This window comes from Patagioenas fasciata, chromosome 27 (assembly GCF_037038585.1).
Source record: "Patagioenas fasciata isolate bPatFas1 chromosome 27, bPatFas1.hap1, whole genome shotgun sequence".
Lineage (NCBI taxonomy): Eukaryota > Metazoa > Chordata > Aves > Columbiformes > Columbidae > Patagioenas > Patagioenas fasciata.
The window spans coordinates 6,778,932-6,792,721 of NC_092546.1; the positions used below are offsets into that span (position 1 = coordinate 6,778,932).

Below are 13,790 nucleotides of genomic sequence, written 5' to 3' on the forward strand. Positions count from 1 at the left end.
ACCTGCTCCCCAAAACCTCTTGACCGTGTGTGGATCAGTCTGAACGTCGCCCCAGTGCATTAACCTGCATTTTACCGTTCATCGGTGAGCTTTAGCTTTAGGTTAAGCAGATGGGCAAAATCCTCCCTCTCTCAGTTTTGCTCACTAAGCCAGCCCAACGGCTGGATGCGACCGCCCCTTTTTGGGGAAGGGTTTTTGCAGGGGGGGCTGGCAGAGCCCAACACCCGCGGTGGCATCGTGAGCAGAGTCCCCTGTGCGGGGGCCGTCCTGCCCAGGTTCAGAGCCCTTCTAGATCGTCATCTTCCATTTCCCTCTGCCCTCTCTTTTTCCATGGTGACTGTAATTAGCAGAAGGGGAAAGTTCCTCATATATTTGAAGTCCAGTTTTTCTTGTTTTTTTAATGAAAGACCACCTGTTCTCCACTAGAAAAATGTCTGATTTTGCTCTCAGTGGGGAAGGCAGGCTCGTGCTGCTGCCTGCCCTGGGGCTGCCCCCTTTGTCCCTGGGGCCCTTCCCCGGGGTGGCCACGCTGCCCTGGCACCCATGGGTGCTGCATGCCGGGGACCACGGTGCAGCCACAAAGGATGATGCCTCAAAGACATTTCCAAATTGAAGCATTTCACCACGTGCGTTGTATTTTTTTTAAATTCTCCTTCTTGAAATCACTGTGTTCAGCAGCATGTGGGCAGGGTGAGGCTGAGCGTGTTTGATAGAAGCGGTTGGTGGGTAATGAAGTTCCCTGGGCAGCGCTGGGACGCGTGGGCTTGGCTCGCATGGGGATGCTCCGACTGCGGGGGGACCCAACCAGGGGGGCTTTGAAAGGATGGAGAAGCTCTTCTGCTGAATTCCTGCTCTTTACAGCTGGAGGGGGTTTTGAAAGTTAAATCTCCACTGGGAAAAGGGGAAGAAGGTGATCCCGGTGCTGTGAGGAGCTCGGCTCCGCATGCTCGGCGTGCGCTGGAATGGCGTTTCCTGCTGTATGGAAGCACTCGCAGAGTCTGGTCACCTGTGCCTGGCTTTCGGTTCACTCTGCCGCTGCCTCTGCGCCAGATTCCGCTGGCTTTTTTTAACGTGTCTGGAGGGATTATTTGGTAGTTTTCGCCTGGGCTGACACAACTGGTTTCCATGGCCACAAGCGCTTCCCTGCATCGCTGCCGTTTTGGGGTTTTGCCGTTTCTGGACCAGCTGAGTCCTGCTGTCTGTGAACTTGAAAAGAGCTTCTGTTTCAGCAGAAGCTGCTGTGGAGGCAGCCAGTGCTGCAGGGAGGGCGCTGAGCGATGAGATCAGGCTTCGCACCTCGGCGGGACGCCCGGGGGGGCAGAACCTCCCCTTCCCCTTACACAAGCCCTTCTCTTTTCTCCACTGTAGGGAAGAGCAGTGAAAGAGCCTCATACTCCACGTTTGGAAGAGAGACAGGGATGCCGGGACTAAACCAGGTAATGATAAATACTTTGACATTTTTGGCTCATTTGCTGGCTAAGCTGTGAGGAGTGAGAGCCCAGGAATGAAAAGCAACCTGGGGGTTTGCATCTCGCCTCTGCACCAGGTCCTGGAAAGCATCTGCACTGCTCAGAAACCTCTGTGGAGTGCCGGGGTTTACGTGGGTCTGCCGTACTGGCTCAGGAGAGCTGTCAGTGTTTAGCAAATCCGGTTCTAAGTTCTCTTCAAAACCCCCTCAGGCTCACTTGTTTTGTTGTTGTCAATCCTGTTTCTAGCTGATTTGCGTTTAATCAGATCAGACCCGCCCATGCTGCCCTCAGAGGGATCCAGGCAACACCTTTCCTGTGATGGGGGCTGCAGGAGGGACCTTCTGCCCCTGGCTGTGGGGCTCTCGCCGTGCCCGCCTCTGCACGTTTCCCCTCCCCGGCCGGCATCCCCGTGTGCCACCACTTGCCAGTTAACAGGATGGAGAGTCTGCAAGGTGGTTTCTGTGCTGTTATAGCGTCATTTTGGTGGTGAGCAGGACCAGGGCAGTGATCGTCCCCTGTGCTGGCCATTGATGAGGCCAAACCTCGAATCCTGGGGTGGGTTTTGGGCCCCTGATGCCAAGAAAGGGCTTGAAGTGCTGGAGCGAGTGGAGAGAAGGGAACGGAGCTGGCGAGGGGCTGGAGCACAAGTGTGATGGGAGCGGCTGAGGGAGCTGGGGGTTCAGCTGGAGAACAGGAGCTGAGGGGAGACCTTCTGATCTCTGAACTGCCTGAAAGGAGCTTGGAGCCAGGGGGGTCGGGCTCTGCTCCCCAGGAACAAGCGCCAGGAGCAGAGCAAACGGCCTCAAGTTGCGCCAGGGGAGGTTGAGGTTGGATCTGGGAACAATTCCTTCCCCAAAGGGCTGTGGGGCATTGAACAGGCTGCCCAGGGCAGTGCTGGAGTCACCATCCCTGGAGGGCTGGACAGATGGACAGGAGGTTCTCAGTACACGGGGCAGGGACAGGGCTGGGGGAATAGTTGGACATGATGATCTTGAGGGTATTTTTCAACCAAAACGATATTGTGATATCTGGCAGTATTTTGCTTTTATGGCCATTGTGTTGGTGCAGGACCTGCAGCAGACGCTCAGCGCTGCAGTCGGGGAGGGACATGGTGTGAGGAGCTGCCTCTTGCAGCAGCGTCCCTGCTGTCGGGTCAGCCCACGTGAGCCACGGCGGCAGGACCGGGGCTGTGCCACGGGGCAGCATTTGCTTCCCGCGGGGAGCACCGCAAGTGTAGATCAGAGCCCAGGAGCGCGGTGACCAGCCCTGGGATCGTCCAGTCTGATATCACCGGCATCCAGAAATAGTTTTTCGGGAAGGAGCGAGCACCTCTCCGCTTTGATGTGCTGCTGCAACTGCCCCATCAGTGCCTGACCATGGCCCCAGGGAAACAGCCCCACCATTTTATTCAAGGGAGCAGCTTTTGGCTGGACAGCTTTTTATTTTATACATTCACACACACATATACTACATGTTTTAATTTTACACAAATTTGTCATAATTTCCTCTTCTCTGAACTGAGGATGTTTCCTTTGCTGGAACAGCTGTGCTGGCTGGCTGTGCCAGAGTGGATTTCATTTACCACTGAAGCTGCTAAAATAGAAACGGGACGGATGCCAAGCCTTGCTTTTTAATGTTATGGTTTTGCTGAGGTTTCGTGGAGGAGGGGGAGATATAAGGTAACAGAAACAGGGTGAGCAGGCAGTGCCGGGGGTGGGGAGGCCCCGCACAGGCGCAGATCAGGTGGCAGAATGGGAGACGGAGCCCGTTTGATGTGCACGGGAGACAAAACCCCTCTTGTGCGGGCGCTGGGAGGCTCAGCCCGGAACAGTCGCTGCTTCTGGCTCCAGGGTTTTTTTGGTTTTTTTGGGGGGGTGGGGGGCGGAACTTATTTTTTTCTTTTTGGAGAGCTGTGGAAAGTGGTCCAGTGGCAGAGGCCCTGGGTGAGGGGCACGATCCTCCCAAAACGCCGTCCTCGGGGCAGAGCTGGGGCTGCCCCCTCGCTTAATCCTTCGCCGCCCCTGGAGTTGTCCCCAGGGAGAGGGAAGGGGAAGAAAATGCTTTTTTCTAAGAAGTTGCCTTACAGCCTCGGTGCCTCTCCGGAGGCGGCAGCAGCTCAGCCCGCAGGATGCGCTCCTGGGTCTGTGCTCCACGCTGTTCTTGGCTCTGCTGCTCCGCAGCACGTGGTGGATTCAGTGCGGCAAGGTAACCTGACCAGGGGAACAGATTGCAGGAATCTCGCCAGCTGCGAATACATGAGCTCCTCTTTCCCTCCCTGACCCCTTTCTGGAGGAGGTGGAATTTTAAAACAGTGGGTTTTGCTTTCCAGTTTCTCAAAAGCTTGAAATCCTCCTTTATTTCAACGTGTTGCCCTCGGACGATGGGTCAAAGCTAAGCTTTTTTAACTAAAAGGCTCTATGCCAGCTCTCTTAAACTCCACGTAAATACATTTAACTCTCTCCAGCGGTGGAAGGGGCAATGCCAGTGGGTGTCTCTCAGAAGAAAGGGACATTTGCTCCATGCCAGAAGCTGACAAGCACCCAGGGCTCCTACTCCTGCCAGCTCCGTGTCCAAAGTCAGAGGCAATAAATGTGAGGGAGGAGTTTCCTCTGTTTAGACAAAGGGATTTGACTTTCCAGTGGTGAAACACAAGGTGCTGGAGCGAGTGGAGAGAAGGGAATGGAGCTGGTGAGGGGCTGGAGCACAAGTGTGATGGGAGCAGCTGAGGGAGCTGGGGGTTCAGCTGGAGAACAGGAGCTGAGGGGAGACCTTCTGATCTCTGAACTGCCTGAAAGGAGCTTGGAGCCAGGGGGGTCGGGCTCTGCTCCCCAGGAGCAAGTGCCAGGAGCAGAGCAAACGGCCTCAAGTTGCGCCAGGGGAGGTTGAGGTTGGATCTGGGAACAATTCCTTCCCCAAAGGGCTGTGGGGCATTGAACAGGCTGCCCAGGGCAGTGCTGGAGTCACCATCCCTGGAGGGCTGGACAGACAGACATGAGGTTCTCGGGACATGGGGCAGGGACAGGGCTGGGGAAACAGTTGGACTTGATCTTGAGGGGCTTTTCCAACCAAAATGATTCTATGATTCAATGATCTGTGATGGGTCCAGCTGTGCGGTGCTGGGGATGGGAGAGAAACCACTGGTGCCAGCACCCTGGGCTGGGTGTTATGGCTGGGGAAACTTGGGCAGGCACAGGCAGACGGGCTGTGAAACCTCTCCTGTCTCTTGCCGTTTAGACACGGTCGAGGGATGTGACAGCCGGGGGGACCCCAGGTTTGCTGGTTGGTGAGTGCTGGGTCTGTGCCTTGCCCTGGCCAGGTCCCGTCCTGCTCTCAAGGGGACCGTGGGACCGTGACGCTCCCCTCAGTGGCACCTGCTGTTTCGCATTATCGGTTGATAGAGAGGTTCCTTACTGGGATCCAGCCAGAAGACACCACCTGAAAGACCCTTTTCTAGTTGCAGACATACTCTCCCACCGCTCCCCCCATGTTTACATATTTGGTTTTCCTTCTGTCTCTTTGACTTGTCCGTTTGTTTTCCTGCGGCTGCATTAGTGCAGAGGTGGCTCAAGGCGGCTCTGTTCTCTCCCAGCGAGTGCGGTGGATTTTGCAGCGTAATTACATGGAAGGGCTTCTCTGTCTCCTTGTTTGCAGACCGGTTTCCTGCCCAGCGACATGGGGATCGCCAGTCCCAGCACGCTTTCCCCCACCGGGGGCAAAGGGGGGTCTCAGTATTTTTCTTACCCCAGCAATCCTCGCAGGAGAGGTGCTGAGAGCGGCATGGGTAAGTCCCTGAGTGTCACCCTCAGGTGCCACTGCTCCGCTTTGTCCTGTGCTTTGGTCAAGTAACTGCAGACTGGACGGGCGCTCGCATCAGGTCTGAGAGCACCAGCGTTGCCATGTGTGCACATACCCTGTTTCCTCGAAAATAAAACAGGGTCTTATATTAATTTTTGCTCTGAAAGATACATTAGGTCTTATTTTCACGGGATGTCTTATTTTTCCATGAACAACAATCTGCATATATCCTTGAATAAAAATCAACATTTATTCAAATACAGTCATGTCATCATCATCTGGAACATCATCATAACTCTCCAAACTTAAATTCCATCGTGAATTTCTTGTATAGCTGCCTGGACATTATTTAAATTGACTTTTTAAATGAACTGTAACTAGGGCTTATTTTTGGAGTAGGGCTTATATTTCAAGCATCCTCAAAAATCTTGCTAGGGCTTATTTTTGGGGTAGGTCTTATTTTTTTTGGGAAAAGGGTAGGTGTGAATCGGCCATTTGCTTTTTCTGAGGAGGGATATATACATACAGATATATATATATATATGTATAAAACATTCTGGGCCAGGACTCGTCTGTGCCTGGATCTACCCAGGAATAAGCCGTTTTGCTTTTAACGGAGGTTAAGGCTGGGTGTGAATTTCACTTTTGAGTTCTCCAGAACCTGTGTTTCTTGTCACAGTTCCCCCTCGCACCCTCCAAAGTCACTTTCTTGCTGCTATTTTGGGTTTTCCTCAACAAACGAAACCAGAAGTGACCCAGTGTTACATGTCTTTTATTTCCAGTGCTTTTCAGAAAAAAAGCCCATCCACTTTGCTGTTGCCTTTTTGACACGTTGCTGGTTTACGTTGTCAGCCTGGAGAATTGTTCTTTTGCATCAGGTCATTCTGTGCGATGATTTGTTCTCCTGAGCTAAAGCCCAGCAGAGTCCCTGGCTTGGCAGATTCGCTGTGTTACCACCCTGCACCCCCTGTCCTTAATTAAAACCAAACAGACAAACCAACCAAGTGAATTTGTAACCAGTGCTTCCCCATGCGCTGCTGCTCGGGATGTTTCCCCCACTTCCTCCTGGAGTTTTCTCCATTTCCCAGGACTCCGTGTCCTCCCTGCTCGGAGCTGGACCTGGAGAGAGCGTTAGGGGAGGGACCGTCCCCCCTCCCCCCACACGAAGCTTCCCCAAGTATGTCACTGTAGAAGGAATAAATGGAAATACAGCCCCATCCCTGCATTTGTTCTCTTTCTGCATCCTCTCCCTGCAAACCCACTTAAAGTCAAATTGTTTAAATAAACCTGCCCTCAAAGGGCACAGATGAGATGAGAAGTTCAGACGTTTTCACTATTGACACTTTGGTGATGGGACGTTTGGGATCTGAGCCCTGTTTGTACCTGCATCTTCCGTCATGGGAGACTTTTAGCTGTAGCTTGTTGTTTTCCATCCCGCTAACCCCCTTCAGAAGTTACATCCTTTCTTTTTTTCATTAAACCAGATGGGCAGCCCAAAAAGGTTCGGAAGGTGCCTCCTGGACTCCCCTCCTCGGTAAGTGGCCGCAGCGTTTTCCCCGTTTTCCCCTCCCCGTACTCTGTCCCCTGCCTGTTCCTCCTCCCTCTGCCGCGAGCGCAGCTGGCCCTGTGAGTCCAACCACCCAAGCGTGGAGGGTTTGGATTTTAGGAGGATGAGGAAGGGTTTTCTCAGCTTCTCCTCCATCGGGGAGAAGGAACCGTGACCCTGCCCGTGTGGAGCAGCTGGCGGCTCCCCGGCCCCAGCGCCGCTGCCCTCGCTGTCTCTCGTCTGTTTGATGTTTGATGTTATGTCGCCGTTACCCCAGTGAAATGTAATATTCGGCGTTATCGGGTTTCACTCCAGAAGGGAAAGCAAAGCAGTTGTAACGCGGTTGGGCAGCTGGGGCTGCTCCAGGTGTGCACGCTGCCTGGGCTGCTTTATAAGAAAGCCAAGCAGGCTGTAGGAATACGTGAGCCATGCTCCCGCAGCTGTCTGGGGGAATACACTGAACAATGTCTTTGTGGCTGGAAGTAATGGGATCTCCGGGAAAGCTGATTGGAGCAGGCTGGAGGGTTCCTGCAGGAATATGGGAGCTGTCTGGTTGCGTGAGGCTGCATTCCTCGCTGGAGCGTTTGCGTGTTTGCAGGGGGATGAGCAGGCTGTGTCTTGCAGGTGGGCTGGAGCTGAAACTGGGACTGTGCTGGAGCTGAAACTGGGGCTGTGCTGGAGCTCAGGCTGGGGCTGTGCTGGAGCTCAGGCTGGGGCTGTGCTGGAGCTCAGGCTGGGGCTGTGCTGGAGCTGAAACTGGGACTGTGCTGGAGCTGAAACTGGGGCTGTGCTGGAGCTCAGGCTGGGGCTGTGCTGGAGCTGAAACTGGGGCTGTGCTGGAGCTCAGGCTGGGGCTGTGCTGGAGCTGAAACTGGGGCTGTGCTGGAGCTCAGGCTGGGGCTGTGCTGGAGCTGAAACTGGGACTGTGCTGGAGCTCAGGCTGGGGCTGTGCTGGAGCTGAAACTGGGACTGTGCTGGAGCTGAAACTGGGGCTGTGCTGGAGCTCAGGCTGGGGCTGTGCTGGAGCTGAAACTGGGACTGTGCTGGAGCTCAGGCTGGGGCTGTGCTGGAGCTGAAACTGGGACTGTGCTGGAGCTGAAACTGGGACTGTGCTGGAGCTGAAACTGGGGCTGAACAGACAAGGAGATGAGGGTCTTAGGGACACAGTTTAGTGGTGGACTTGGCAGTGGTGGTTTTACAGTTGAATTTGATGATCTTAAAGGCCTTTTCCAACCAAAACGATTCTGTGATTCTGCAGGCAAACCCCGTGTGCATCCACCTATGGGGGAAATCTCATGCTCTAATGTTTCTCCACCGTTTGCGCAAAGCTCGCTCAGTCGTCTCCCCCACGGGCTCTGCCTTCAGAGGTGGACCCTGAGCTGCTGATGTGGGAGGACGGAGGGGGAGGAAGACACCGAGGGCTGTTCCTGTAGACCCACATCATGCAGAAACCAGGTCCAGTCAACAGTGCTGAGTTGCTCCAGGAGTCAGTGTTTTAACAGGGAAAAACTGCTCAAAGCAGGATCCATATTGCTGCGTCACATATGTGAAATTCAGAGCTTTCAAACCTGAGCTGACATGTGGGGAAACCATCGGTCCCAACAAATGGCCCTTTATTGGCCTCGGATTTCAAAGGTCACAGGCCGTGGTGCCCCAAAGGGCCCCGGTTCCCGCGGGAAGAACCGCTCGGCGTTTGCCAATTCAGCCCCATCCCTGTGCCTGAGCCGACCCTGGCACATGGGCTGTCCCAGCGCAGAAACCTCCCTCTGGCTGCCACCTTGGCTACCCCTTGCCCACAAAGCTCCAGTTCTTGCTGTACGGGCCCGTGCTGCCCCTTTCCGCCACCCTCTTTTGGTTGTGACTTCCAGCTTGGTTTGGTTTTGAACTTCCACACCTGGGGAGAGAAATCAGCATCAAGGCAGCGAGAGAAGCGCGGAGCAAGAGGAGTTGCCGGCCTCAAAGGCACTGGATCAAAGGCTCTTTTGTCTGACTCGCTTGTGCAGGAACCCACCCAATGTTATTGCTGGACCCCGTGCAAAATAACTAGGTTAATCAGCATCTAATTGAAATACAGTGCTTTAATCAGGAATTTCCTAGCTGCTTGGGAAACTCGGAGGGGTCAGTGATGGGACTAGTGGCTAAAAGGGGAGTGATTCTACCAAAGGCACCAGGAGACATTGACAGCATGAGATGGATAAAGAGGGATGTGGAGGGTGATGCTGGGCAGGGACCAAGTAGCTTAGACTGTGGACGGGCACAGAGGAACCTGTGCTGAAACCCACGACCTTTTGGGTTGAGCTCTTGTGAAAGTGACCATCCCTGTACTGGGCACCGGGGAGCCCAAACCTCAAATCCTGGGGCAGTTCTGGGCCCTTCACACCAAGAAAGGCCTTGAAGTGCTGGAGCGAGTGGAGAGAAGGGAACGGAGCTGATGAGGGGCTGGAGCACAAGTGTGATGGGAGCGGCTGAGGGACCTGGGGGTTCAGCTGGAGAACAGGAGCTGAGGGGAGACCTTCTGATCTCTGAACTGCCTGAAAGGAGCTTGGAGCCAGGGGGGTCGGGCTCTGCTCCCCAGGAACAAGCGCCAGGAGCAGAGCAAACGGCCTCAGGTTGCGCCAGGGGAGGTTGAGGTTGGATCTGGGAACAATTTCTCCCCCAAAGGGCTGTGGGGCATTGAACAGGCTGCCCAGGGCAGTGCTGGAGTCACCATCCCTGGAGGGCTGGACAGACGGACAGGAGGTTCTCAGGGCATGGACAGGGACAGGGCTGGGGGAACAGTTGGATGTGATGATCTTGAGGGGCTTTTCCAATGAAAATGGTTCTGTGGTTCTATGGAATAGGTGCTGTACTGGGGCAGTGTCACACACCAGGGCTGCCCCTGGGACACAGAGCTCCTTCCACCCTCCCTGTGACACGGAGCAGATTTTGTGCTTGTGGCCACGTCTCCCAGGTCTGGCGTGTCCCGGCACAGGACCTCAGACTGGATGAGGCACTGGAGGATGCTGGGGAGGGATTTTGTGCGAGTTGGTTCCTGCAGGATCAGTTGCCGCAGCCAGCGTTGTGGCTGGGATCCGTTTCACCCTGTGAATTTGCCGGCTGGTCCCTGCTCTGTTTGGCTCCAGTCTGCCTCACATCCCACCCCAGCTCAAGGAAAACAGGCAGAGGGGGATAAAAAACCCCCGGCACCCGCTAAGCCCTGCGAATTGCAGCATGGGACTGTGCAGTTGCTCTCTGACTCTGCTGGCAGTTCCAGTCGGAGGAAATTACCTCACCTGGAGGTCCCCGGGGCCACCGAGCGCTGGGGCCGCGGGGGGAGCGGGGCCGGCGCTGATTTACCGCTTCCTGGCGCTTGGCTGGCGGCTGCGGCTCGGCCAGGTCCCTCCACACCGCAGGGCTGGGATGCTCCCGGCTTGGCTGGTACCGGCAAGAAGAGTTGGCTTTTCACAGCCTCCCTGCCGCTGAGCAGAAGAATTGAAGATTTAGGGGGACGAGGAGCACCCCTGCGTTGAAACCTGCCCCTCAGGACCCAACAAGAGATGTAGGGGTCAGGGATAACGGAGCAAACTCCCCCCTACTTTGCAACTCCCCTCCACTCATCCCCGCTATTCTATTCTTTTTGTTTCCAGTCGGGGTTACTGGACTGGACGTTGCAGCTCGCGGTGCCCCCGTCGCTGCCGCGCAGCTGCGCGCTGGCCGGCCGCCAGCCCCGGCAGATGGCGCGGGGCTGTTGGACGTTCTGCGCTGCGCTCCCCCAGCCCGGCTCCCGCTATTTAATCAAATTAGAGGAAAAGTCAATTTACCAGATCCTCGTCCTTTGCAGCCTCCTCCGTTTGCTCCCCCGCTCTCCCCAGCCACACGCGCTGCCCATGCGTGGCTCCCGGCACTTGTGGCACCCGGTGCTGTGTCATGCATTCTCTGTTTTGAGCAGGGGACGAACGGCAGCTGCTGGCATCTTCAGGGTTTCCCGTTCCCCTTCTCTTTATTTTTTAAATTTATTTCATTTTACAGAGACCCCAAACCCAATCTGTAGCACTGATACCCACAAGTTCCTTTCAGCTCCCCATTGCCCTTCAGGTTCCAGCTGCCTCTGGGAGCTCTGAGCGCCCCCAGCTTCAAGAGGATCTGCTCTCAGAGCAGGAACCTGGGGAAAATAGAGCAATATATTAAGTGAAATCACTGGTACTTTTCAGAGCATTTTTTTTAACAAAAAGACCCCTATTTTCTATTACACCCCACAAAAAAAAAAGTAATTCTTGGTGTTCTGGCCAGTTGCATTAATAGAGAGTAATTTTGGCTCTTCTCACTGGGTGAGGGCGAGGGGTCGGAGGGAGCTCCCTGGGTGTGGGGAAACGGAAACTCGGGCAGGTTTCCCTTCCAGAGGGAGCTGGGTGCTCAGAGCCAACCCAGCCCTGCAGCCGCCCCTGCTCGCGGCTGCGTGTAAAATAGAAATCATTACAAGTTTCAGAATGAATCGGTGAGGGATGAAAATAAGCTGTAACCAAAGTTCTCGTGTCATTTTGAGTGGTGTTTCCATTTCTCTGCGTGTTGAATTTCTGCTTGAAGATAAAAAAGTGTGGTTTTGCACTGGCACAGGGTGATTTTTGGTAAGAGCTTTCTAGGATGGGTTTGGTTACTTAAGAAGAAAATAAAAAAGCCTTTTCTTTTGCTATGCTGTTAAATAATGTCGCTAACAGCAATCTGGCCCAAAGCTGTCTGAGAGCACCCCCTCCCGTGTGACATCCCTTTCCTCAGGTTCCCCTCGAGCGGGACGGACTGATTTTTGTGAAGGGTTTGAGCAGGTCCCAAATCTTGGCCGATCCCATCACCACCACCCAGCCCGTGGGTGCGGGGTCAGCACACGGGAACAATGGCTTTTGTGGTTACCCAGAAAAGGTTGTAACTGCAGAAAAAGGAACTAGAGCAGAGAGCTGAAATTCCTGCCGGTGCCAGAGGGGCTGTGGGATCTGCACTGCTGCGGGAAGGCAGAGGGAACACGTCTGTGCGACAGCCCCATCCTCTGCACCGCTCCCCGTGCTTGGTGCTGTCACCGTGACTTTGAGCTGCTTTGCTTCCCCCGACTTCGCTGTGGGAGTGACTCTGGCATCTGGTGCCGTGGATGAAAGCAAAGGGGGTTGCAGCATAGAGGGTGTTGGTCTCTGCTGCCAAGTGACAAGCGACAGGATGAGAGGAAGCGGCCTCAAGTTGCACCAGGGGAGGTTGAGGTTGGATCTGGGAACAATTTCTCCCCCAAAGGGCTGTGGGGCATTGAACAGGCTGCCCAGGGCAGTGCTGGAGTCACCGTCCCTGGAGGGCTGGACAGACGGACAGGAGGTTCTCGGGACATGGGTTAGTGCTGGGGTGGGGAAACAGTTGGACTCGTTGATCTTAAGGGGCTTTACCAAGCAAAACAATTCTGTGCACGGGGTGGCTGACATGTGGGGCAATGGGGGGGCCAAGCACTTCTCACCCCCTTTTTCCTGCCCCACAGGTGTATCCATCCAACTCAGGTGACGACTACAGCAGGGATCCAGCTGGATATACGCCCTCGAAACCTCCCAGCACTGTATATCCCGGGGCTTTTTATATGGCAGGTGAGTTATGAACAATCCCCGGCGTAGTGCAGGGGCTACCTGGCCTGGCACCAGTGACAGGAGGAATTGCACAGCAACAGGGAGCTCAGGGCAGGAGCTCATGAAACACAAACCAGCCCCCAAACTGCTCTGATTTTCTCAGTGATGCTCACTGTAGGCGGTACATGGTGGGCACAGACACGGTCCCTCAGCTCTGCTTTTCCTTCCAGACGGGCTCCACAACTCGCCTGACCTGTGGAGCTCCCCGGGTGCCATGAGCCAGTCGGGTTATGGTGCCATGCTGGGCAGCTCCTCCTCCCCGCTCCCGCAGGCCAGCGGCTTCAACAGTTTACATCAGCACGAACGCATGGTAATGTGTCCCTACGTGTCCCCACCTGTCCCTGTGGGCAGGCTAGGGGCTCGGCTCAGTGACAATGTGTCACCTCACCCCAGCTTGGGGCAGCTGCTGGCAGGGGAGACTTTTGGGGACACGTCTCACCCCTCTCCCCTGTCTCGCAGAACTACCAGCTGCACTCAGGAGAGGTGAACGGCGGGCTCCCCTCTGTGTCCGGCTTCTCCTCCGCCTCCACACCGTATGGGGTCTCCAGCCACACACCTCCCATCAGTGGGACGGACACTATGATGGGTACGTATGGGCACACAGTTGTCCCCAGCGTCACCCGCCTTGTTCCGCTGCCACGCAGGGGCTCAACTGGAAAATCAAAGTCTTGTGCAAACTTCTGATACCCGGGGCTGCGATATCAATGTCCAGTTTACCCAGACACTTTTTGTCCCTTGTGTGTCACCCACCATGGACTTATGGCATGAGGAAGAGAGGCAGTGAGGTTATTGCTTGATGGGTACCTGGGCAGGCTGTAGCAGGGAAGCAGGGGCTGGTTTGGGGGGTTTACACCTCACTTGGTGGCTCTGGGAGGAGACCAGGACCTGTGACATTGTCTCTTGGAGGTGCTGTGGCTTCAATGAGTTGCAGGAGGGATTTGCACCTGCACTGCGGGAAGGCGGAGTATGTGTGAAGCCGTTTGTCTGAACCCGGAATAGAAATGTTTGTGCTGTATTTGAATACCACGTTAAACCCCTGAGTGCTTTAATCTCTAGCCCTGCTGAACCTGTTACAAAACCTGTTACTGAAATGAACTTGTGTTCCCCTGAAAATGAGGATCCTGGCCTTTATTCTTAGAAAAACCCTTGTTCAGAGGAGGAGAAACAAGTTTGGGATTGTAGGGGCTTAAGATGCCCTGTGAAAACAGGACTGTGCTGCAGCAGACATTTGATTGCTGCTGGTGGTGACACCTTCAAACCAGCAGCTTTATAGAGACATTTGTGCAAGCCCAGGAAAGCTGCTGGGCCACGTGTCCTTTCGTCCGGGCTGCTCTGAGCTGGGTGTCTGTT

At 54.9% G+C, this 13,790-nt stretch overlaps 1 protein-coding gene across 17 annotated transcripts in view; it reads left to right on the forward strand.

Annotated features, from left to right (window-relative positions):
- Positions 1–13,790, forward strand: part of TCF3 (transcription factor 3) — a 70,938-nt gene that overhangs the window by 40,144 nt on the left and 17,004 nt on the right. For 16 of the 17 annotated variants that reach the window (XM_065858002.2, XM_071799674.1, XM_071799682.1 and 13 more), the window contains 6 exons: positions 1,369–1,436; positions 5,121–5,250; positions 6,749–6,798; positions 12,299–12,401; positions 12,611–12,750; positions 12,900–13,026. In XM_065858002.2, coding sequence (XP_065714074.1) covers positions 1,369–1,436; positions 5,121–5,250; positions 6,749–6,798; positions 12,299–12,401; positions 12,611–12,750; positions 12,900–13,026 — 618 coding nt within the window. The remainder of the gene's footprint in view (positions 1–1,368; positions 1,437–5,120; positions 5,251–6,748; positions 6,799–12,298; positions 12,402–12,610; positions 12,751–12,899; positions 13,027–13,790) is intronic. The other variant, XM_071799681.1, reaches the window with a different exon arrangement.